The sequence below is a fragment of the Pseudonaja textilis genome, chromosome 3 (assembly GCF_049901715.1).
Source record: "Pseudonaja textilis isolate UNSWEBS1 chromosome 3, rPseTex1.2, whole genome shotgun sequence".
Classification (NCBI taxonomy): Eukaryota; Metazoa; Chordata; class Lepidosauria; order Squamata; family Elapidae; genus Pseudonaja; species Pseudonaja textilis.
Window position 1 is genome coordinate 60,947,594 of NC_141992.1, and position 26,245 is coordinate 60,973,838.

General features: G+C 36.7%; 2 protein-coding genes across 10 annotated transcripts in view; both read left to right on the forward strand.

Annotated features, from left to right (window-relative positions):
* The first annotated feature begins 290 nt into the window (after window positions 1–290).
* Window positions 291–8,984, forward strand: BTF3L4 (basic transcription factor 3 like 4). The gene is made up of 6 exons (XM_026707078.2): window positions 291–352; window positions 2,761–2,824; window positions 3,504–3,617; window positions 4,600–4,801; window positions 5,305–5,364; window positions 7,252–8,984. Exons 2-6 carry the CDS (start codon window positions 2,771–2,773, stop codon window positions 7,296–7,298), a joined length of 477 nt encoding a protein of 158 aa, XP_026562863.1. The 5' UTR covers window positions 291–352; window positions 2,761–2,770; the 3' UTR covers window positions 7,299–8,984.
* Window positions 8,985–12,993: 4,009 nt separating this feature from the next.
* ZFYVE9 (zinc finger FYVE-type containing 9) overlaps window positions 12,994–26,245 on the forward strand; it is a 42,132-nt gene continuing 28,880 nt past the window's right edge. For 2 of the 9 annotated variants that reach the window (XM_026707084.2, XM_087929922.1), the window contains exons 1-2: window positions 13,283–13,634; window positions 24,119–24,222. The gene's annotated coding sequence lies outside the window, so the exon portion shown is untranslated. Of the gene's footprint in view, window positions 13,752–20,909; window positions 20,929–23,806; window positions 23,911–24,118; window positions 24,233–26,245 lie in introns of those variants that run through there. The other 7 variants (XM_087929918.1, XM_026707085.2, XM_087929920.1 and 4 more) reach the window with 7 other exon arrangements.

A 26,245-nucleotide genomic window follows, 5' to 3' on the forward strand; every position in this document is an offset into this window, starting at 1 on the left:
ACAAGCTCCTGCACTTTAAAAACAAAGCGGTTTGGTATGTCTAAGGAAAACCACAACTCCCAGCATCCATCGCTGTAAAAGTTATTTTTCTCCCCCTCCTCCCTCTCATGGTCGGGCATAACACACACAACCTTCGCACTTGCCCGAAGCGGGAGCCGTGGAAGGGTGAGGCTGGCAGCGCCCATTTTATACACCCGAATCATTTTGTCCGCCAATTGGATGAGAGGGGCGGGGCCATGGTCCCGTGGTTCCAGGCCTTCTTGGTCCAGACCCCCTCTCACTCTCTCCTCCTCCTCCTCATCGCCATCTTGTTGTTGCCGCGTGTTGCTTTTGGAAGGTTCGTCGGACTGAGGTGAAAACTTCCCGCTTGACCCTCTGATGCTCTTGCGCCCCTCGCGAGCCCGCGAGTCGAACCGGGGGTTGCTTGGCCGGCGGGCAAAGTGCCATGCACGGTGGGAGGGGCTGCTGTTGGGCCGAAGAGCGAGGGGGAGGAGAGTGGGCCTGGCAAATAGTTCTCCTCCGGGAAGCCCGGGTTCCCTTGGTCCTTGCATTCCCGGGACCCTTTGCCTTGACCGCTCGCGCTTTCCCTTTGTCGGGGTTGGTTTATGTGCTTCCGGTCGTGTGAATGTACCTTTTCTGCCGCCAACCCGAGACTAGCGAGGTGTCTCGTGGATCTTTCGCAAGCTCCACCTCTTCTCTAAAGCACAACAGTGATGGTTCTTCTACTTCCCTACGTGAAGAAATATATATTTTTTCTCTCCGGGCCCAGGATCTCTCACTTTCCTGCAAAGTCGCACCTTATTCTCCTTCCTCGGAGAAATGTCCACTGGATTCCCTCCAACTCTTCCCTCAGGACTGAAAGCTTCCTTCCTTAAGAGGGGAGAAGGCGGTTTCGTGAGACCCTTTCCCCCGCTTTGGGCTCTGTTCTTTTAACCCGCTATATAGACTCTTTCACGTTTTCTCCTAATCGCTACACTCGTGGTTTTTAAATTTGTACGACTTTAGTCTTCACTGTTTTTTCTCCGGAGTGCCCCCCCCTTCCTATTATATCTGTGTATTGCAATTTTTACAAATTGCCTTTTACAAATGGACATCCTGCTGGTAAAAAAAGAGGTCATTAGGTGTGTGAAATAAAGCATATTAGGAGTAATATCAATCTTTATCTCATGAGGAAGATAAGTAGCCATTATATCAGCAATTCTTTGATATGCCAGGTTTCAAAGCAGAGAGGATTTTGGCCTTCTTAATAGATGCCTATTTTGCAGGAATAATATATTATTACCCCCCAAATATTTTCTGTATTGTTTCACTTACTTTAGGTTGCAGATGTACCTCTGATTTTATTAAAGATTAAAATTTGTTCTAATCTTCCTTTTCCATAATGTGAGCAAATTTGTATTTCAAAATCACTGACAAAGGAATTTATTTTACCTTTTTCTGAGAACATCTTTCTCACTGTCTTGAGTGGGGGTTTAACTTTGTAGGGCCCTTTTCTGTTTCCTTGTCTAATACGCTGTCATTTTCAATTTACAGGTACTTCAGTTCTGCAAAGATTTAAGTCAATTATTACCTTAGAATTCTATATAGGTCTGGTGGAATGTAACATTTTGTACTATGAGGGGAAAAAATGCCCCCTTCGCTTTCAAGTTGCTGGAGCTTCACATGCTCTGCTAAGCACAGAACAGCATGGTTAGCATTAAAGGGCATGTCATTGCTAATCCAGTGGAAAAATCTCTAAACTATAAGTAATGTTTGGATGTGTTAGAATTCTACTGAAAAGTGAATCAACATGTGAATTATATTTTAATATTTCCCATCTATTATATAGCTGTACAGAAATGACTATTTCTTATGAGTTTTGTACCATAAGGGTGATGAATTTTAAAATGCTGTTCTAAAATTCATAGTAAATAGATAACATACCAATGTAGCTAACTTGTATTTACATTAACTTTGCCATATTCTGATCATATGCTTTTTATTTCTTTAGTATTGTAGCATGAGCAAGAAATGATTTATAATTACCTGCACATATGTGGATAAAGGTGGACTTAATTCTCATTAGCCTCCATTTTTATGTGATAGAATTATACTGCAGAGTTTCCCAACCTTTCTGGCTTTGTGGATCAGCGGTGGGGATGGGACTATTCTGTGTGAGCAGCAGGCAAGTACTTGAAGCTCCATTTGCACACTTGCTCACCATTCGTGCAAATGGAGCACACACAGTTGCCTGCTGCTCATGCAAGCGGGGATGTGTGTGGGCACGCTCACCTGCCATTTCCGTGGCCTATTTCTGAATGATTCAAGGCCTGGTAATGGGCCGGGTGGTTGAGGACCCCTATTCTACTGCATTGAGAAAGAGGGAAAACTTTTCTTTTGCTTAAAATAATAAATCACATAGAGTACATATTCTCCCTAGTGCCTTTGTTTTATTCTGTATCATTGAATTCGTGCTATTCACTTCACAGACAAAACAAACCTTGATATTAAGGTCAGTGTGTCAGGGCAAGACCAGTTATAATTAGGAGTGAAAGTAGAGCAGGCAACTCTCCCCTTTCTAATGAAAGGCAGTCATGTTTCCATTATATTGTTCTTCTCCAAACAAACTGGGTTCAGGAATAAGTATGGATTTATTTTTGGTAAATTACTGGTGGTGTATGATATTAAAACAGATAAATTTGATGTTTTGAAAGACAATAAATTATTTAAGAAATGAATTCTGGATTTGTCATAAGCCTGGTTAGTATATTTATTTTTCAGATAAAGCAAGATGAATCAAGAAAAACTGGCTAAACTTCAGGCTCAGGTCCGAATAGGTGGAAAGGTATGAATAGTAAACATAGGAATATTCTAGAATGTATAATTACTGCATATGTTTTGTAGATACACACATATAGGTGCAAAATATTGACATTAGGGATTTGTTCCATAGGCTGTTGTCCATTCTGATGTGTTCAATAGTTATAGATAGTAATCTGGACTTCCTTTTTCTTTTTTTGGAAAAAACATGTAAGTTGCTGTTGAATGTTATTATCTAAAAGCAGAACTGGTTTTCTCATTGAATGATCCAGTGCTATATATTAGCATCAATAGACACTATATTTCCTAAACAACCATTAATGGCAGTTTTTGCTCACATGAGATAGAAAAGAGATTGAATGACTTCTAGCTTAATGAGAAAGCAACAAAAACAGCCTCCCCTGTAAGTAGAATTACCCAGGGATCACAAGGACTGCACCTAGACCATATATACATGCATTTAACATATGACCACATACTGTAATAATTGAGATGTTTTGGCAAAAGCAGGAATAAATTAGAATTTTCAACTGAGTTGGAAAAAAATCTTTTGAACTAGGTTCCTGCCTACAAAATATGCTGAAAGGCATTTTATTGTAGTTGTAAGTCCTTTTTGATTAAAAAAAAGTTTATAAACAACTTTTTAAAGTAAGTAGATATGAAACATTTCATTTGGAAATCATTCATGTATTTTTGTGTCTCAGGGTACAGCTCGTAGAAAGAAGAAGGTAGTCCACAGAACAGCAACAGCTGATGATAAAAAACTTCAGAGTTCACTTAAAAAATTGGCAGTAAATAATATTGCTGGCATTGAAGAGGTACATCAATATTAATATTTTATGTTCTACTTGAATGCTTCTTTTCATAATCTTCACAGTTGCAATGCTTCAGTATTCATAGAGATTATGAAATAGAGTGATAGGTAGCCTGTAGTCTGGTAAAGGTTGTGGACAGATTCGTTTCTGAAATCCAACTTTGTTTTAAATCTGTGTGAAAAAGGGAAACTCAGGAAAGCCCTATTCTAAAGTTTGATAGTACTTTTAGTCTCTGAATGTCTGAAAACATAGGTCCCTTGGTTCTAGCTTTATGATTTGAATACATTTAAAATGATTGGTGTTTTGGTCAACCTGTCAATAATACAAAGTAACCAGTTGCTTATAATTTATTTTAAATACAGAATAGCAAGTAGTATTGAATCAGGGCTGTAATATTAGCATGCTTTACATTCATGCTTTATGTTAAAATTGTGTTGGAGGAACAGTATGGATGATACACTTTTATATAGTGTTCAATATTTTTATTAGACAAGAAGTAGACACTGAACATGTAAATAAATTGGGGTACATCCAGATAATAATAGTTATATTAATTTGAAATAGATTGAAAAGTAATTCTTTAAATCTCTTAGACATTTTTTCAGTAGAATCAAAATACAATAAAACAAGCTTTCACAAAATTGATTTGTATTAATTTTTAAGCCTTTGAGATGCATTATCCTAATTTATTTTGCATTGCTCAAAATAAAGGAGTCAGCATGCTAAGAAATAGGTTTCTGCCACCTGAAATTTATACCTGTGTTACTAACGTAAATGTTGTTTTGCTTTAAAAAATTTTATGGTGGATTGAACTTTTAGCATTTGTTTGAAACATCTGTTTCAAGCCTAAATACATATATCTATATTACCTTGTGGATATTTATTATTATAGAATAAAATCTTAATTGATTACGCGTATAATGATTGGTTATATTTTGGTATATTACTCTATGCGTAAGTTCTAATAAATCTATATTTAAAACAGGTGAATATGATAAAAGATGACGGAACAGTTATTCATTTCAACAATCCAAAAGTCCAGGCTTCACTCTCTGCAAATACTTTTGCAATTACTGGTCATGCTGAAGCCAAACCAATCACGGAAATGTTACCTGGCATTTTAAGCCAATTGGGTGCTGATAGTTTAACAAGTCTTCGAAAGTTAGCGGAGCAGTTCCCAAGACAAGGTAAGTACTATGTTACGTGTACTGGTCAAGACTGAAAAAAAGAGAGAATAAGGGTTGCCTTGAATTGGAATCAGGTTGTAGTCGATAGAGTTATAGTACTTGAAGGCTGAATTTTAAACAGCATTAAGTATTCAGGAAATCTACCAACAACTTCATAAAAATTTGCAAAGGAATAATTTTTAAAAACTTGCTTGAATTATGCTCATTACTTTGAATTGCAAAGTTGGGCTCTTTGCTCTGAAAACAAAATAAATGGATGAGGAAAGCAAGAATAGACTTAATTTCTCCTCCTGTAGCCCAATCAAAAGTTATGTCAAAGGTTGGTGGAGGGAATCCTTAAAGAGCTCCATTCAGTGAAGTGAAACAAACTACAAGTCTATATTTTGAAAAGAAGGTTTATATAGACACATTTAGCAAGAACGAATTTACAGCAACTTTATAATCCAAATAATTAACTATATTAATGTGAATTCTTGAAATAAATTAATATTTTTATTTTGTAGTGTTGGATAGCAAAGTACCAAAATCAGAAGATATTGATGAGGAAGATGATGATGTTCCTGGTAGGTTTGGATTAATTTGAAAAGAATTTATCTTTTACTGCATGACCTTTGAATAGGTACAGGATGATTCTACCTTTAATTAGAAGACTATTCCAAGAATGGAGATTTTAAAAGAAAACGTTTCAGCAGCATGACAAACAATGTAAGATAAGGTATATATTTATAATAATGAGTAAAACTGAGGCAGTCTAAAGGTTTGATCTATAAATAAAAGGTTCTTCTTAGAAACAAGTACAGAATTTTGCTACATATTAATTATGAAGTGCAGAAAGTCCCCAGGTTAAAAACAAGTTTAGTTCTTTAAAAAACAAATTCCATTTAACTCAAATTTGTAAGTCGAAACTCAAACTTATGAATGGTCTATTACAGGGATGTCAAACTCTGATTTCATTACTTCAGGGTTGTGTTTGACCTTGGGGCAGGCAGGGTGTGTGTGATATGGCCCGGGCAGGTGTGGCCAGCTTGACATCACTCATTGAGGCTCCGTTTTCGGTCGCGACGGCCTCCTGCAGTCCTCTGCCAGCGAAAACAGCTTGGGGGGCCATGCGCAGCACGTCCAGGCTCCATTTTCAGTGGTGATGGCCTTCTGCCAGCAAAAACTGAGCCCAGGCGGGCAATGCACAGCCTCCCCGAGCTCCGTTTTTGGTGTCAGAGGTACCATGGCTGATCCTTTACTGTTTCCAGTGCAGACCGGCGGGCTAGATCTAAGCACCCCGCGGGCTGGATCTGCTCCCTGGGCCTTGATTTTGACACTACTGGTCTATTAGTAAAAATGGTAAATGGTGTTTTCCTTCCTTGAGGCGACAAACCACTGAAGCCATTAAATGTTGTTTATGAATTTCAGAAAAACGGCTGTATAGTCAATACAGTACATTAAAAACATTGGGTAGCTTCAGTTTGTTGGTTCATAGGACTATTTCCTTTGCCATTTTTTTGTAATAGGCAGCTTGTTCTTAAGTATAAATTATTTTTAAGTTGAACATTCTTAATCTGGGGACTGCCTGTATGAATGTACAGTGGTGCCTTGGTACTCAACTGCTTTGAAATTCATCAAATTTGATACTCAACATATTTTGACACAAAATTTTTGCCCCAGTAGTCATCACTTGTTTGGTACTCATCACTCGATGCACTAGCTAGAACTTGTTGATGTTGGCTGCTTCATGACTGACTACATTATTCCTTATGGGAAAATTTTGTTTGGAACTCGTTTTTGGTACACATGTTTCCCAGAACCAATTAACTATGAGTACTTAGGTACCACTATATGTTATAGGCTCTATACAATTGTATCTAGGAGCTGTTGTATTATTTAATGTCTGGATGTAGGAGGAATTGGAAGCTGTTTAATGTACCAAGATATGCTATATTATAATAATTTCTTAAAAGCAAAAGATGTTTTGTAAGCATTTGTAAGTTTTGAGCTTAAAGCAAGTTTAATTCTTTCATTATTAGACAATCCATGACCCAGTGGCTCATTCTTTCAGAGATACTTACTTACCTAAACAGATAAACAGAATGACCATGGGCAGGCAAAAAAGCAATGGAAGTGAGAGTGACCTTCGACTTACTGCTGGCTTTTCTATTGACTTTGCTTTTGGGAAGCTGACAGGGAGCATTGGAAGTCAGTTATAGGACTGTTACTGACCATAGCGGTGCTGCAGTAGCCATAACATTGTGAATACAACTGGTCTAAACATCCTTGAAATATTAATTCCGAGGAGTAATGGGGCTTGCATTTCATTCACATTTTTAAGTTAGCAGATTTCAGTTTTGATTCATTGAAGGTTACAGATAGACAGGAGAGATTTACTAGTATATACTTTAATCCTCTAAATAATGCATTTTTAATATAATGAGCCTATTATATATTTCCATCTTTTCCAGATCTTGTAGAAAACTTTGATGAAGCATCAAAAAATGAAGCTAATTAATTCTTTAATAGTTCTGGAAGTTGACATGGACTAGATTTAAGAAATCAGCTGTGTGGTTCCAAAGTTTTACAAAAACAGCGAACATTACCCGTTTAATAGTTCAATAATATAAAATATTTTGTATTTTAATTATGCTGTTTGTTCAGCATTTCCTGTCAGTTGATTTTTGCATTTTGCACTTACTCCAGGATCTACCTTTTGAGTTAAAAAGACATTTTCAGTGCAGATTAAGGTGTGTGCGTATGTATGTGAATGTATGTATGTTGCTTAATGTACAGTTGAGGAAATTGGAGAGCAGATCTACTTGATTTTCCCTTCACCCTTTAAAGTAGAAATAAAAGAAAATTTCAATTTGGCTAAAGTAAACTTCGTTATTGCAATCAGATATTTCTCGTAAAATAATGAAAAAAGTAATAAATTGGGGATGCCGCTTATTAATTACCATTTGGTTTTAATTTCTGTATTAATTATTATATTTACATATGTACTTGACCATACTAATGGTATATTTGTGTAGTTTCTCATCAGCCTTCTTTTGGTTTTAATTTCTACCAAAGATAGGCTATCGGTATGCATGTTTATTGCAACTTTAAAAAATATTACACATAAGAGCTTCTCTTTTACTGTTAAAAGCTCTTTTCATCTTAATAATAAACTTGGGTTGCATTTACATGCTATCAGATACTGTACTCCATGTTCAGTGAGGCACCCTGATTCTAGGTTGAGCCAAATATCAATGCTGCATCTCTGATACAATTTTTCTTGTCCTCTATAAGAAACTTGGTGATATACATATTTACATTTACTGAGATAAAGATTGGAGGATACATTCTACAGCATCCATTGCCTTGTGTTTTTTCTTGTGTTTACACTTTCAGCTAGTCCCTCTTCAAGATGCTGTGCATGGTTTGATCTCTGTCTCAGCTAGGCAATACATTTCTTAGCCTGGGTGTCTTTTCCAGTAGTATTATTTTGCTTTGATAAGGGGTTATCACTTCTGCTCATATTTTCAATTAGAAAATAGTGCATTGTCATGTACAGGTAGGTTACTTTGTTAAGAAACATGGTGTATCATAATAATTTTGCTCCTAAGAGCTGGTAAACGTTTTTACATTTGGACACTAAAATTGGGAAATGTAACTTGGAATACATAGAATTCACAAGGAAAGACCTAAATGTACTGGCATTAGCATTTCACAAAGGTATAATCCATCAGTTTTGAAGGTAACCTTTACATTTATCCCGCATTCTATTGTGGGTTGATGTTGTTTTGCAGTCACTTCTGTAAACATGAGCCCTAATTGTTAGATAATAGTGGCAGTAAATGCTCTGAAACTCTTCAAACAAAGGTGCTTAATATAATCTTTGCAGTTGAAGCTCTTGGTTCTTCAAAGAAACTTGATGTATTTACAATGAAACACCATTGTAAATCTTGCTGAGGCCAATCAGGGCTTGAAAAAGCCTTTTTTTCACAGCTTATTTTGGTATACTTCTTAGATATATCTGCTTTTTCTGCTGATATATGCACCCAGCAACTATATTTTGAGGCAATACAGCATTCTAATAATATCAGGTTGACTTCCCAAAACAGATTTTGTAATGTCATCTGAATTGCTCACTTGATTTTATAGATTTTCTTGTTCTATTTTATATAATACATGGAACTTAATAAAATAATTCAAAGGAGGTGATGTTCCCTAATGTGTGTTAACTCTTCAAACAGTGGAACAAAATATGGATGCGCAACCTGTTTAATTAGTAATACGTTTACTGTGCCTCGTTTTTGAAAATGTATTACTGCAGAATGTACATATGCAGTTGATATACTTTTTACATTGCTTTTACCCTAAGAGAACTTTTAGAAATCTCTTTGCAGGGAACTTTTACTAATGAATGTAATGGTCATTTAAAAGGTCATAACAATACAGTTATCATGTTTGGAAAAGAGAATTTAATGTAAACTACTGTAAATTGAAAGAACTGTTGATGATTACTTAATGCTTTCTTTTCCTGAGGTATTATAACATATAGAAACATAATTAAACAAATAATAACAGAAGATAAAGTCCATTTTAAGATTTTGATTATATCTCCCAAACTTCATTTGCTATTTATATGGGGCTATCACCATCCTGAAATAAATTAAGCATTTTAGTCCTGATATCATGAGAACAAATGCGGTGATGGTAATTTTTCATTTGATCATTTGTCCGTAACAAGTACATTACCTCATCAAGTTTTTTTAAAAAATAACAATGCACTGACATATTTCCTATGAGGCAGTAGGTTACAGAAAGATTAAAACAATTCATTGAAATATTAATTTTATTGGTGGTACTCTTACATGAGTCATTGATGTGATTTGAGTCTTTTTGATATTTCTTTAGGTTCATAGCTTAATATATTAGAGCCATCCAGTAATTTTTTTAGAATTTGCATAATACTTTAAATTTATGTTAAAGACAGATCACTTTCAAACTTTTAAGAAACATTTTTCTAATCCTAGTTAAATGTGAATTATGGTATTAAATTATGGTGCTCAGTTTTTAGTTTGTCTGCAGACTTATTAATTACATTCATGTATCTTTAGTATATCAGTGTCAAACACTAATACAAATAATATAGTGACCAGATTCAGATAATCTGAATGATTATATATATTTCAGGCTATCTCAGTGATCATATAGGGAGAAGGTAAATTGTGTTACATGGAAAATCTAACATGAGTAATCACTTTGGATTTGCCTTTTACTGGTCCTACAAAATTTCAGTATTTTCTTTAGCAATAGCTTGAAATAAAACAAAACTTATTATTTAACATATTTTTAGTTTCTCTTTTCAATTGATTTAATGTAGACAGGGAGAAAAAGACTAGATGGTTTAAATATTAAAAATAACTGTTTGTATCCATATATACTCTATTCGGGACAAAAAAGATATTTATGTTTAAATATTTTCCCACAGTTCAGTTTCATTAATGTAAAACTGAACACAGCATCTTTGTTGATATATAATGGTAAACCAGGGTTTTTAAACCATAGTTTGTTGAAGAAGTGATAGACGCCTGGTTTACAAATGACACTAAAGAATAAATAGGTTTGTTCTTATATTAGGCTAAAACCAGTCAAAATTCATTATCACTTAATATGTGTGACTGCTGTGAAAAGTATTATGTGGAGAATGTCTGATTTGCTGACTACATTCTCATGATATAGGTATGCTTGATGGCACTAAAACTACTAATATGGGCAACAAGATGGAAATGTGAAGGAAGAAAATGTTTACTAGGTTGCTTATTTTAACTGGGTGGGACTTAATTGGCAGCTTGTTTTTTTTCCAGAACTTTTAATGCAGCCAAATGCAGCTTTCCACTACTGCCATATGTCTACATTGAGAACCCTAATTTTATTCCTTTCCCCAGTTGTCTGAATTCTAAGCAACAGCTTGCTTAAAAAAAGTATTAACTTATATGATGATATCATAACAAACAGAAAAACAACTGATCCAAGCTTTTATCTTCTGATTTTAGATTTCCCTGATAATCAAACTTTCACTTACTGAAAGATGTGCATTCTCTTAATATTGTTTTAAAACATAATTTGAAAGCAATTAATTAAACAGTTAATTGGTCCCATTTACTAAGACCAGCTAAAAGCCAGAAAATAGTGCTTTATTGAAATCTGTCAATCTGAAAATAAACTATTTTTATCTGTGTAACATCCATCTGTTCCTGCAACCTAAAATGGTAGGTGCCTTGTCCATGTGCTAGAAAAAGCAGAAAGTGTGGAGCAGCCATATATCTGCAGTTAGTATGAGGGAATATTTATTGGGAATATTAGTTCTGCCACCTACCCAGGGAACAATGTTCACATTAGTTGCGTAAATAGGTTTAGGAATGTACTATTAAACTATTGATTATATTACAATTATTTGTACATCACCACTTAGAGCAGCTCTATGTTTCCAGTAGCACATCAAAATAATAAAATCCAAAATATTAAAAACAACACATCTTTAAATGTTCTATAAAATCCTTTTTGTAAGAGCACACATAGGATCCCAGCTCCTAAGCATTACTGAATGTGCATTCCTTTGCACCTTTAATTAGGTTTAAATTCCATTAAATGCAGGGGATTTACTTTTAAGCTAGTGTACATTTATATAGCACGAGGAGGGAATTAGAATTTCAAGATCACCTATGAAGGGCTTGCTTTTATTTGAACAGAACTGCTGATCTTGTGTTTGGTTATTATAAGCTGCCCAGAATTGCAGTGAGTTGGGCAGCCATATATATAATAAATCAAAACCTATGTTGGCACCAAACTATTTTAAACAGGGGGACCACTATTCCACCTGCCCGCAGAAGGAGGTAATATAACTTTACAATATATTCTATAATTATTCTAAGGAAGCTAGTAACTAGTAGCAACAAACCAACCTCAATGATGCAGATAACACAAACCTGATCCTGTACAAACGGATGGGAACTCTTATAATACTTGCTTTGCCAATACTGTTGTAGCACTTGTATCACCACATCACCAGGAAAAAGTCAGCAGGGAACATTTTTAACACACTAGAATCTTTGGTGACCTTAGAATGGCTTTCCTTAACAAAAGAAATCAAAGGCGCATTTCATTGTGAATCCCTGAGCCATGTTTCCTCAGATTTAATGCCTTTTCTCAGAGATTGAGACAAAACTGCTTATTACACTAATGGGGTTAATCAGACATCCTATGACTTCACCAATACTTTTGTAATTGTCTTAATCATTATTTTCTCAATTATCACTCCCTGTGGGTAATTCTCACTACTGTTCTCTCTCCCCTAACAAACTGTAGGATTTAGCATACTCATCTATACTCTTTTTCCAGCTATTTATGTATCTGGTGGCTGAGATCTAAGAAAACACTTGGTAATATGCTAGTATGCAAGGCACCTCAAGAGTTTGGCTTTTGATGGCTATTCCAGAAATTGTTTTTACATAGAGCCTTTCCCTATTCACTGTTAAATTAAAGAGTAGCTACCTTCCTATCCTTTAGTCAACAGAAAACTCAAATACTGACTTGAAATATGTGAAATTTGAACAGAAAATACTGTAAAAGGATACATCAGTTACTAAAATTTCAAAGAAGTCAGATACAGAAGACAACATATTTGCCAGGCCAAAAGTTACAGGTAGTCTTTAACAACCATTTGTTTAGTGACCATTTCAGGTTAGGACGTGCTGAAAAAAGTGACTATTGCAGCATTCCCATGGTCACTTGATCATAATTTGGGTGCCTGGCAACTGGCATGTATTTACAATGGTTGCAACAGATTGCCCTTTGCAACCATCCCAGTTGACGTCTGCAGTAGGGTCAATGGGGAAGCCAGTTTCATTTAACAATGATGTGTTTTACTTAACTGTGGCAAAAAAAAGTTGTAAAACCAGCACGACTCAGTGAATATATTGCTTAGCAATGGAAGTCCCAATTGTGGCCGTAAGGACTATCTATACAAGCTAGACACATGCTTTGTGTTTGTGTGTGTGTTTGTGTGTGACAGAGACAGCTAATTTAAACGCTGAACTCAAGAAAAAAATATGCAGAATGGAAAGATGTTGATAACAGCACTGAGGATCACAAAATCGAGTGCCTGAAAAAAAAAAAAACGAACATAAGAGGGCAGCAAAGGGACGCAGAAAATTCTTTCCGCCTTTTTAAGGTCACCGAAATATGTGTTGTCCCAAGTCTGGTAGACCTACCTCCAAAACAGAGCGAGTTGTCCTTTTTTTTTTTTTTTTTGTAGACAAACTGCCCTCTCACGACCCTTTCTCAGACGCGTGTGAGTTTTGGGTTCAGGAATCCTCACAGACAAAAACGCCCGCCGCGTGCGGGGGCTCCCAGCCTCCGCGAAGGAAGTCCAACGGGGAATACGAGGGAGCCGAGCGAGCGAGCGGAGGACGCGCAATTTCGCCATCTCATCCGCGGCGTCGCTCTACCACGCAGCCGTACGGCGGTGGCCTGAGGAGGCCGGTCAGGCGCTGGGCTCGTGCCGCAGTGCCGTGCACCGCTCCTGGAACCTGACAGGGGGCGCTGGTTACCGGTTTGCTGAGGTAGCTTCCGAATAAGCTTAAAGTCAGCCAAGCCCGCTGGCCGCAAGCGGCCTCGAGGTTGGGAATTGAGGGACAGACGGGCGGGGAGCCTTTTAGGCTCCGCGTCGGCCTTTCTGGTGCTCGCTTTTAGCGCAAGGCCCCACTCGGGAGAGAGGAGGTCTCGCGGCCCCGGGAGGAACCTCTTCGCTATGCAGGCCCAGCGGCGCCTGCTGCTGCTGTTGTTGCCGCCGCTTTCGGAGGTGAGCGAAGCGCCGGGTTGCGTCTTTTACTCATCGTTAAAGGCCGGTCTACCTTCTTCCTGGGCCCATGGGAGGGCATTATGAGGCACCCTCCTTTGAGGAAGGAGCAGTTCGGAGGTGCGTATTTTGCTGGGCTTCCTCGGGAAGCCTGAAGGGATGGTGGTAGAAGAGGAGAAAGAGGCTAAAGGAATCCCCCTCCTGGAGGGGACAGACAAAGGTTGGGGAGCCCCTTAAGAGAAAGGCGGGATTTAAACGGAGTAATAAAAAAATGAAATATTTTTTTTGCCTCCGATAGGAACTCCCTTCCTAGTGACTTGCGCGTCTCTGTAAGTCTGAGGGCGGTCGAGCCTTAAGACCTGGAAGGGAAAGAGGAGGAAGGTCGTCCCCGCTTATCCCTTGCTCGGGGCTTACTTAATGGCTTGAAAGTTTGGGGCTTCCTTTTTTTTTTCCTTCCCCACATCTAAGGATGCCAGCCAGAAAACGTGGCAGGCACCCCCAAACAATTGCCGTCCTACTTAATCTGCTTATTTTACTCCTCTAATACAGCCCTCCTTACAGGACTCTTAGGGCATCGTTTTCGTATTGTTTGTTTGCATCTTCGCCTTTCCATTCCCGCATTCCAATTTTTTTTTTGCTGCTGACTAACACGTTATGCCTTTGTGACCCAACTTTTGTAATGGTAAATTTGGCAAATATTGTATTTCTTGATAAAATGGCTCATTTTGCCCAGTTTGCACATTAGGTGCATAGAGCATCACAGCATTCCCATACAGCATTCCCAGCTAGAATGGATTTGGGGAAGAATCAGTTAAAGTATTTACATAATTTAATGCATGTATGAAGTGATATGTATTCTCAGTTTTGATTTGGACTTGTGATATCTATCTACTCTCCTTATAATTATGGCGAATATTTGCACTCTTTTTTTTAAAAAAAGCAGCTAACAATATTTTTTTTACTATAATCCCTAGATCTTTCAGTTTAAACAAATATATTTATTATTTGTGAGCTCCTGAGTGTCAATTTTTTTATAGAAATTATATAGTTTAGTAATTAACTGATAGAAATATATGAGTTTAAACCTTAAAAGTAATTTTCCTCAATTCCTTTCCAGTTCTTTAAACAGTTTATGACAGATGGATGATCTTTGAAAGCCTTCAACGAAGTGCATTGTTTTTAGGACACAGTTCTATTGCTTAATGTCTCTTACTATCAAAACGTTTCTCTCCTAATATTTAACATGCATCTTCTTTCTTTTAATTTCAACCTGTTGGTCCTTATCCTCTTGTCACTTTTAATAGAAAAGTAAGTCTAGTAGTTTTCAATGTGGCAGCCTTATAGATCAGTGCTAGCTGTGCTATTCTGGGAATTGAAATCCACATATCTTAAAATGGCCAGGGTTGAACAATACTGTTATAGATAGTTGTAGACCATTATCACATTCTCATTTGTCATCTTTTGTTTGCAAGGTAAATCTGTCCAGTTCCTTTAACCCTTTGTTCTTGGGCTTAGTTTCAGACTTCTTATCATGCTGCTTCTCCCTTGAACCTGATTCAGGTTGTCTAAATCCCATTAAAATGCAGTGCCAAGTGTAGTGATCAAAGCATTACTATCAGAGTACAGTGGAATTATTACTTCCTAATAGATGGATGAAATGCTTCTATTAATATAGCCCAGTATCATATCACCTGTGTTATCTGTTATGTCATATTGATTGCTGAAGTTTAATTCTAGTGCTCCAAGGTGCTCTGCATCAAATCAGGTCTTCCCAACCTTGTATATTTTTATTTAATGTTTCTCACCAAGATCAGGACCTTAATATTCCCCCTACCAGATATAACTCAATGTTTAAACATACTAAGATTATTCTGAACCATGATTAGCCATCCCATCTTGGTATCATTAGCAAATGTTACAAACATTCCTTCCGTACCAACTTTTAGGTCATTTAGGAAGACATTGAACAGTGTCTTTTGGGTGGGTTGTACAACTGGTTGGTCCAGATTATTATCTAACCAACATCTTGTTCTTAAGGATATAATTAAAAATCTTGTTAAATGGTTTACTAATATCATGGTGCAATCCATTTACCACACTTCTTTTCTTAACAAACTTTCATTGCCATAAAAAGAAAAAATATTGGTCTGACATGACTTGTCAACCCTATGCTGTTGTTTTCTAAGTCACCCCCTATTATTTTTTGAATATTTAAACTATTTGCAAAAGTGAAAAATTAACTATTAAACTATTTTTATATTTTATTCTATTAATTCAGCATGCATGAAAACATAGTATTTATTTACTCCTCAATGTTCTTTCCCTTTTCCAGCAAACTTTCTAGAATATTCTAGTCTATAGAAATGTATGGATAAGAATGTTAATTTATTAAAAACAGTTCAGCTCTGTCATAAGGCTTTATTTCTCATGTAAATCTGTAACATAATGGTAATTTATGGCACTTGAGATGTATAGAGTTGAAGAGTCCTAGAGAATCATAAATTCCCAATCCTAGGTTTGATTCAGAGGTGGTATTCAGCAGGTTCTGACCAGTTCTGGAGAACCAGTAGTGGAAATTTTGAGTGGTTCGGAGAACCGGCAAATACCACCTGTGACTGCCCCCACCCCCCAAATCTATTCTCTGCCTCCCTAGTCCAGCTGATTGGCTGGGTCTTCTTTTGTTGCTCTGCACAGGAGAATGGAGCTGGAAAGCACGTTAGTGGGGTAGGGAGGGAATGGAAATTTTACAATATCCTTCCCCTACCACACCCACCAAGCCATGCCCACCAAGTCACGCCAACCAAGCCATGCCCACAGAACCGATAGTAAAATATTTTGAATCCCACCACTGGTTTGGTTGTATTTCTTTTAATAGATACATTCAAAACCTGAGATTGGGTATCCATGATTATAATTGAAAAATGCCAACCTAGATAAATATTTAAAAATAGAGTAGAACAAATAGTAAATAAGGGATCACATTGTTTTTCATACATTTCTGAAAGTAAGAATGGCACTTTTGCCATTCTTCTTTCTGAAGAGAATTTTCAATCAAGGAGGGTAGCAGTACTGAAGCCAATAGGATGTTGAGCTTTATTGAATACTATAATATTTAATTTTGAGTAAAAATGTATAGGATTATTTTTCTAAGATTATTTTCTTAGTTTTGATCACTCAAACTCTGATTTGAGTGATCTGCATTTCTTTTTTCAGCATACATGTTATTACATTGGTCAGGGACTGTGCAGTTTATAAGTTTAATTGGGCACATTTTATTTTATTCTTTTCAGTGTGGTTAATGGATAAGAATGTGCTTGTAGTTTTTTAGTAAGTTAGATCCTGATTATGCTTTATTAATTTCTCCATTATCCAGTCTTGCTACATTTTTCTTCATTTAGAAGAATAAAGTATAGATTATGTGTTCTGGTGCTTGCTAGGGAAACTAGAGCACACAATAGAAGGAAAACATAGTGATTGTAATGCACTTTCTTCTAATACATTACATTTCGTGAATATTAGCCCCAAATTAAGTGCCTTTTTGTTAGCCTTTTTAAAAAAGAGATATATGAAAATTATGTTTGCAAAGGGAGGCAGGCAAGAGGAAGATGGGTGCTTAAGTGTCTTCAGCCAGGCATTCACAATAGAAAAAAAATCCATGCCATCAGCATTCCTAAGTAAGGGAGTCATTCTAAGTGACATCACAAATGGTGATTTTCTTGCATAATTTTTCAGCTTCACAATATTAAACACAACCTATTTATTCTTCAATATATGCTGATGGCATGGATTTTTTTCTATTGTGAATGCCTGGCTGAAGACACTTAAGCACCCATCTTCCTCTTGCCTGCCTCCCTTTGCAAACATAATTTTCATATATCTTACTCCAGAGGAGGTTTCACTCCAAACAGGTTTGAGGCATATGTACACTGCAGCCAAGCAATGCAATTCTAATTTTCTTTATTAATTCTCACACTGTTCTTAGAACTTTCCCTAAGTAGATGTGCACAGGATGCCACCTTGATGGTTAAACCGTCAACCTTTCAGGGATGCCTGTATTCATACTAATAATTATGGTCTGCATTATGGAAAGTAAATAGGAAAGGAGAGATTCATTTTGTGCTGTTAAATAGGTTAAAAACTTTTGCTGGATTTCTAGCTCTGCTTTTAATTTCCTTAGTTGCCTTTTAGAAATTTGAATTGCTTAATGCTTGGGGAAATGTGTGTTGGAGTTTGGGAGCAAGCAAGAAGTTGAGCTTTGTGTGTGGCCTATGGGAAGAATAGCAACAATACAACAACCCAAATCAGTCTGAACCTCTGGCTGAACTAATAATACCGATAAAAGTGGGAGGAAAGAAGATAAGAATAAATGATAATATTACAGCCACACTACATGGGTTTATAGATATTAGGAAGCACTGAGAGAATTAAGTGTTCAGCAGAATGATGGCATGTAGGTAAAAATCTGTCCCTGTGTCTAGTTGTTTTGGCATACAATGTTTGATAGCGTCATCCTGAACAATTCCCTTCCCTTTCCTTTCCCCTACTCCCTATAAAGGTTAGACTGACATGTAGAATCTGGAACCAGATTTTATGCTTCTGATAATATTTTGTATTTGTATACATAGTTCTATGAATGGTGCAAATGTTATCTTTGATGTTTAAAATATAATTTTGCCATTCTCAATATGATCTTCCTGTTCAATATCTTCTACGGCAGAGATCAAATAGAAAAGCTTTGGTTTGGATCTGAAGAATGTGGGATCCAAAGCCTCAAACCATTACTATGTTTCTGAGAGACCATAGGGAGATCTGGAAAGAAGTGAAAGAAAACACAGACGTAAAGTATCAAGAGATCAAGAGACCAACAGCAATTTAGCCCAAGTAGAAGGAAATCTGAATAAGTGTTTAAAATCGCTCAAAGGAGAGTCCCTTTACTCTCTGTATTGGAGGCTATAGCATCCCTACTGCAGCTGAAAATTACATTGGGCTTGAAAACTCCCAACTATTTTTCTAGTGGCAAAGCTCACACCCAACTCCTTTATGTCATCATCAAACCTTTTATTTGAAATTAGTTTCCAAGTTCTCAAAACTGAATCACGTATTGTGAAAAATGTAATCTTTTTACATACTACAAACACCTTCCTAAGAACTTCAATGTAACCTTCAATCGTGTTGAATTCTCATTTTGTGATATTGGCTTATACCCTATTATTATTTTCCTTTCAGTTGTCAAACAAAATAAAAAACACGTTGTCACATACAGTGCAGTGTATTAACTTCCAAGAATTGTTATTGTGATACAGTTTGTAAAGAATAATAAATTGCTTTGAAATTGTTGTTCAGCTTTGTTCATTGATTTTGCTGCCTGTGAATGAAATGTTTATATTTCATATATGTGTATAACTTCAAGAATGATATTGGGGAAAAGAAGGCGGAGCCTCCTCGCTGATGGACCATAGATCGCGACTCTCTGCGGCTATAGTCTGTGCTCTTTCGTTGGAGAGCCCCAATCATTACGATTAGGGACTGAAGCTGCCTTGGAGGGGCGGTGGAGTAAGGGGAACCCGCAAGCCAGGTTGAGGGGAGCTGCATCTCCCCTCCTGGGCTTGGTCTTTTTCCCCCTGAAGACGACTGCAGCAGTGGTTTAAAATGGCCACCCCAAAGAGGAGGACTCAGCTGGATTAAGATTTGTGCAGGAGGGAAGAAAGAGGTGGATAACATCTGAACCGGGACAACTGGGCGATACAACTAAACAAAAGTACCCCGGGATTAAGGTAACATGGAATTTTTAAGAAAAGAAAAGTGAGCGGCGAAATTACAAAGGGACAGGGAAAAAAATAAGAAAATATTTTTGAGAGCTAAGCGGGGCTTCGAACCGGGAAATGAAGAAGACAGAACTAAAGATTTAACTAAATTGGACTAAAATATTTTGGGAATAAACAGGCATAAAATAAAGCTGGACTTAAGACTGTCAAAAAATAATAATAATAAAGTTTACAAATTGGAGACTGGACTGTGCTGGAATATTGAGGTTCGAAAAACCCTAAAAAAAAATAGGGGAAAAAGGTGAAGACTGTATAATGGAGAATGCCACCTTTTGACAAACACTTAAGCTCAAACAAAAGGGAAAGCATCCTCTTTCTGAATGAACTTGTGTGGATATAACATTAAAGAAATATTGAAACAAAGTAAGAATCTTAGAAAATGAAAGCAGAACCAGAATAAAGAAAAAAGCAAAGAAAGACTGACTGTGGGATTGATTGATGTTTTTGGTATAGACCCTGGGCTGGAATAATTGAGAACGTTAGAAAATTGAAAGAAGAAAGAAGGAAAGCAAAAGTGTTTTTTTGTGGACTTTAACAATCATAAAATACAAGAGTGTGTAATGATGATATCTCTTCGGGAATTAAAAATGGAACTTAAAAATATGAGAGAATTACTACAGGAAAGAGGCGAATCACTTTGTTCTGTGTTAGGAAAAATGGAAATGACGATTGAAGAACAAGAAGAAAGAGCTTCAGAGGAGGAGTCGACTCAAGGAGAAGACATCTTAAATAGACAACACAAAGAACGCTACAAAGAAGTGGAGAAAGAAGGAAGGCTAAAAGGTTGAGACTTAAGGCAATCAAAAGGGGGAATACCTGTGAAGTCGGGAAAGAAAGAAAGACTCAGCAGAAAAGGGGAAAGGAAAATATTAAGAAAGAGAGGGATATAAACTGGAATGAGAAAAGATATGGGGAAAAGCGGGGGAGGAGAAGCGGTATTGTAAGCATTTTGTGGAGCAGCGATATGGTCATAACCATACTTAAGAGAAAATGCTCTGTTTTTAAAAACTGAAATTGTTTTGCAAATTCATCTTGACTTTATACATATTTGTAAGCTATTTTACTCCTTGTTTACTTTCTATGTCCTGAACATTGAAATATTGTTATTTTCATCAAATTCTAGCTGAATTTGATACTTCTTTTATTTCTCTGCTAGTGTGTAATAATTATATATAATTTTACACCAATATTTTGTGAAAATTCAAAATCCATATCAATTTAGGTAAGATGAAAGTGTGATTATGAGATTCCTATTTTGTAGTGCTATATACATTATCCAAAACCAGGAATATGTTCTGGTTTCCAGGAACTCATCCTAGACAGCTGGCAAAAGTAGCACCAACAGCAGGAAACTCATCTAGGCAACAACAGCATCACATAAACAACCAATTCAGCTTTGCCGATAATGCTACCTACATCGATACTTGGAGAGAATAAATATCAGCTTCATTTAGTTATTAAAATCATGGAATGTATGTGAATAAATATCAGCTTATTTAGTTATTAAAAATCATAGAATATAGGTGGATATCAGCTTTAGTTATTAAAATCATAGAATGTAAGCGTAGGAAGACATTGGAGATAATTTAACTCAACCTACTGTATAAGAATCCAAACGGGAATAGTCTCTGTTTAAACACTATCATTTGTTTAACGTATCTTATTAGGAAAATGTTTCCTGATGTCCCACTAAAATCTAATGTACTTCCTTATGATTTAAATGCACTGTTTCATGTTGTCTCTTCTGAAGCAACTATGAATTGCTCTGCTCCTTCTTTGCAAGACTCCAAGAAAGTCATCATGTCTTCCCAGGCTTCTTCAGGCAAAACGTGTTAGACATCTCCAACCCTTTCTAAAAAGATTTTCCTTTCATTCCATTTTCCTTCTATTTGTTTTCTTCAGGATCTTCTTCAATTTGTTAGTATCTTTCCTAAAATGCATTGCCCAACATTAGATGTAGTATTTTAGATCTGGTCTGATCAAGGTTGAATAAAGAGGTTCAGTGACTTTTCTTGAATTTGCTATCATCTTATGTTTGATTATGATTCACCAAACGTCCAGAACTTTTTGTATGCATTGCAAAAAAAGGGACTTTGGTTTTTTTTGTCCCAGATTTTAACTCTTTGCATTTGATTTTGTTGAAGTTTTGGAAGTTTGCCCATTTCAGTTTGTTAGGAGCTGTCAAACTTGCCTACACTGGAGTACCATATTATCTTCCTAAGCAGTTTTTTTACCAACTCATTTATACATATGTTGGACAGCATGGTGCTGTTGATAATCATATTTTTCTAATCCTTCAAGTAATTTATAAATATGTTGAACAGCATGGAGCCTTGAATGGAGCTCCACCATATGACACTAATGTACATTTGTTTGAAGCCAGTACTGTCTTCATGGACTAGCCTATATTTTATCATCTTTACTATTGGGGTTGGGGGCTCCTGCTGTAGAAGACTCCCTGTAACTACAGGCAACTCCTAAGCTGCCCCCTTCTTTTTTTTGCAGTTATTTTTTTAGTAATAACTTTTTAAAAGAAGTTTCCAACCATCCTTTGCTCCTTCTGACCTGAAGTTTTTGTCTGTTATTGGTTCTCATGAAGTCTAAGACATCACTGAGGACTTTTTCAGACTGCAGTTTGGGCTGAGTAGGTTTTTCTCGCAGATATCTGGGTTGTTGAAATCTCCCAATATTACCATAGTTTTGCTCCCTGAAAATTCTGCAATCTATTTCAGTGATTGCCTATCTTGACAGATTATAGCATACTTTCATAATAATAGTTATTTTTGTTTACCCTTTGATATACTCTTACTAATGAATTACAACAAATATTAGTTTATTTTCACATCTGTACATAGACTCTCAATAAAACATTAAAACAATTGTCTTATTATTATTCTAGTGGAGTATTTTATTTTTAAAAATCAATTATTTGTTTGATATTTCTGTTGTGGAATTGCAGATTCACTTGTCTTGCCTGGAACTTTCAGTTTCAAATGTGAAAATAAATACCCAGATATCCTCAAATGTGTTCATATTTCAGGATCTCAATATGTTTATGCAACTCCTTTTCTCTGGGATATCTTTTTCAATTTTACATTTTAGTCCTTGCATTCCTCTATTGAGATTTCTCTGTCCAGTTTTCATTAATCATCTGTATTAAATTATATTTGCCTTCTAGCATTGAAACGTATATTTCTTATAATCTGTATATCAGAATTGATTTCTGTAAATCAAGAAAATCCTAATATATGTACTTCTAGTTTTTTCTGGTTGAAATCTCTTAAGTCAGGAGTGTCAAACTCGTGGCCCACTGGCCAGATACGGCACGTGCTGGCCACCCCTACCCCTAGTTTAGCAAAGGGGAAAAAAGTTGCAATATGTCATGTGACAATGAGACAATGATGCAAGTTTGACAACCCTGCTCTAAGTGGTAATTGGTCTTTTTTGTTTGCTGCTAGAAATTTAGATCCAATAAGGATAAGTATGAACTATGAATTAAAGGCACTGAGCAGGATATCTAGGCAAGAATTAATGCAACAAGGGAATCTGAAAAGGGAATCTTCTATACATTCACTCAGTGGTTCAGCTCTTTACTCTGACATTTTAACCCCTAACCTGATCCTTACCCATTACATAATGCACTCACCCATCTATGCCTATTGAAATGGACAATCCAGAAACAGTAGGAACTGGGGTGGAGTCATACCTCTGTACCTGAGATACAAGAGAAGAGGGCCCACAACATCCCTCCTCCCACTTATAATCCCTCTTGGCTTTAAGGAGATAGTGTAAAAGTACTTACTTTGAGATAGAATCTCAACGTATTGTTCCACTCGATCCTGGACAAGCCCCCAGTTTTAGTAAATTCTTTCCTCCTGACTCAGTTTACAAGTGGAAACCACACAATCTACTTGAACCAAGTTTATTTGAACTGCAGAGGTTCAAACTGCAACGTTCTGCCTACTGAAGGATGTTACAAACAACTTTTACATAGTTGTATAATAAATGCTGACAGTAATAATGACAAATGCCAATCATAACATTGGCTAGATTTTCTGTTTATAGTGATCTAAGTAATATAATAAAGTGGACATTGGCACTGGTCAGTTTTTAAGATTAGTTATTTCCTAGCCCCCATAAAAATGCTGATTTACATCTACAAAAACCTAAGCTTTTGTAAGGACGCCTTGTTAGTTTGAAGGTTTTTGTTCAAGTTGTTTTTAATCCTATACAATTAGGGGTTTTTTGCCATTGCAGTTAAGTATTGTTCTCTAGTTTCTTTGATTCTGTCATTTACATTAACTGAAGAGTATATTAATATTTGAACATTTTAATTATTCTTGAATATAGGAAACAGTTTACAAGAGCCAGATGGAGTATATTGTCATCTACAGTTATGAAAGTCTGTTTTAGAAGTATACAGAACAATGAATGTGTCTTCCAATGTGAAGCAGGTGAAGTACATTCATTAACACATATTTTCCTTGCATAGTTTTATAGAGAGGATCTGTAAGATTTTTGTCTACTATTGTAGCAAAATATACTGATAGATCCTTGCAGTGGCATCTGTACTGTTTATAATGGTTATTAAAATGGTAGACATTAACTGTATTTCTGTTTTCTGCATGAAACCTTATAGGAGGTGGTTGTTTCATTTTTTAGGATCAAGTACAACATAGAGAGTCAACTGAACTACCTGACTTTGCAGTATATATGATGGATAGACATTGCCTGAGTTGTTTCTTAATGCTTATATAAGATTAAAGGTAAGGCATGGTAAGTAATACTGAACCTTGGAATTTTAGATCTATTTTTTCATAATTCGTTATTTATATTTTTGATATTTTTCTGATACGGCAACATTAGAGTTCTTTTCAAAAATAAGCATCACTAAATTTGATAGAATTTATAGGTAGACCTTGACTTATTTCCATTTATTGATTAAAGATAGTAGTGAAGAAAGTAACTTACAACTGATCAGGGGTGGGATACGACAGGGTTAACTACCGGTTTGGAATTTACGAGGTTCAGTGATTTATGATGTGCTTCCCTTCATGCTGCGAGAGCGTTCCTGTAAATCGTCATCAGCACGCTGCATGCAGAGAAGCAGCCTTTGGAACAGCCCTCTTTTCCTGTTTTTTTAACTGCAGCTGTGCCTTGTTTGGCAGCTGAAGTTGAAAAATCAGGAAATAAAGATTTGGTAAGAGCCCGGGTGGGCAAAAACATCAGCAGACATTTAACCAGTTCTATGTCTGCTGCTCTTCAGAGCTACCGGTTCTACAGAGGTGGACAGAACTGGTAGAAACCCACCCCTGCAACTGGTCTTTGCACTTACGACCATCACCGGGTCCCCATTACATGATCACAATTTGCAAACTTCCTAGCCAGATTCCAACAAGCCAAGTCAATGGGGGAAGTTTGAATTGCTTAATAACTATGACATTCACTTAACAACCATGGCGTGTAGTCATGTAATGATTCACTTAATGACCATATCAGTTAGCGACTGAAGTTATAGTTCCAAATGTGGTTGTAAATTGAGGACAACCTGTACAGCAATTTTAAAATGCACTGGATAGCCTCCTAGATGAATTATTATAGCATGCTCTACATCAGCGGTTGCCAACCAGTGGGCCAGTGGCCGCAAGAAAATTTTGGTGAGCCGCAGAGAAATCTCACCCCCAGAGCACCTCCCCCAAAGCAATTAATCCAGGCTCCACAGAAGCAAAGGGCTGCGTTGCCCACATGGCTCGCAGGAAACCTCCCCACCCACTCACTCCTTACTTGGCAAACTTGCCTGCTAAGTTGCTATTTTTCCTTTTTCTGACCATCAGCTGTTCTGCTGTGCCAGGCGATTTAGATTAGCTAGGAAGCAGGAAATGGTTTCTTGCTTTCTAGCTAGTCTTTAGAACTTTGGCTCTGCTTTTAAGCACAGCCGAACCTCCCTTAGGACTGGAGGTTCTATTATTCAGTGCAGACTCACAGCAAGCAAATTTTATGTGACAGATTCAGGTAGCCGATGGCAGATAGATAAATCACTGAATGATTCTGTGAGCAACTCAATTTGCCTGCCTGCTTTGCCTGATTTTGGGTAAAAGTTGCTCTTTTTTAAAAATAAAAAAAATCAATGTTTACATATATGGTATGTTGTAAGTTAATTTTATGAATTTGCTTGCAAGCAAATTTTATGTGACAGACTGAGCTAGCTGATGGCAGATAATAGATCTCTGAATGAATCTGTGATTCTGTGAGCAACTCAATCTGTCTGCCTGCTTTGCCTGATTTTGGGTAAAAGTTGCTCTTTTTTAATAAAAAAATCAATATTTATATAAATATTTATAATATTTACATACAAGCCATGCCCAGCCAGTCACATGACCATCAAGCCACACCCACAAATTAGGCCATGCCCAAGAATTGATTGTTAAGTAATTTGAATCCTGCGTCTATGTGTTTGTGTGTATGAGAGAGAGAGAGAGAGAGAGAGAGATTAGATCAGATCTCTCTCTCTCTCTCTCTCCCCCACCAATGTCAACAAGCCACCGTCAGTCAAAATTCATATTAGTAGTCCCTGGGATTTAAAATTATGAGTTTGGTAGTCCCTGAGGTCCAAAAGGTTGGCGACCCCTGCTCTACATGGAGTCACCCTTGTAGAGTACTTGGAAGCTGAAGCTGTTACAAAATGCAGTGAAGCAGGCAGTTATATGCACTCCTCAAGCAGTGCACTTTACACGTCTGCTCTATGAGCTGCATTGGCTACTGGTATGCTTCCAGGAACAATTTAAGGCG

Coding starts and splice junctions, on each gene's coding strand:
- BTF3L4 (XM_026707078.2), top strand. CDS start 2,771: ATGAATCAAGAAAAACTGGCTAAACTTCAGGCTCAGGTCCGAATAGGT. Junction 3,618..4,599: donor ATATTGCTGGCATTGAAGAG/GTACATCAATAT, acceptor TATTTAAAACAG/GTGAATATGATAAAAGATGA. Junction 4,802..5,304: donor GGAGCAGTTCCCAAGACAAG/GTAAGTACTATG, acceptor TTTATTTTGTAG/TGTTGGATAGCAAAGTACCA.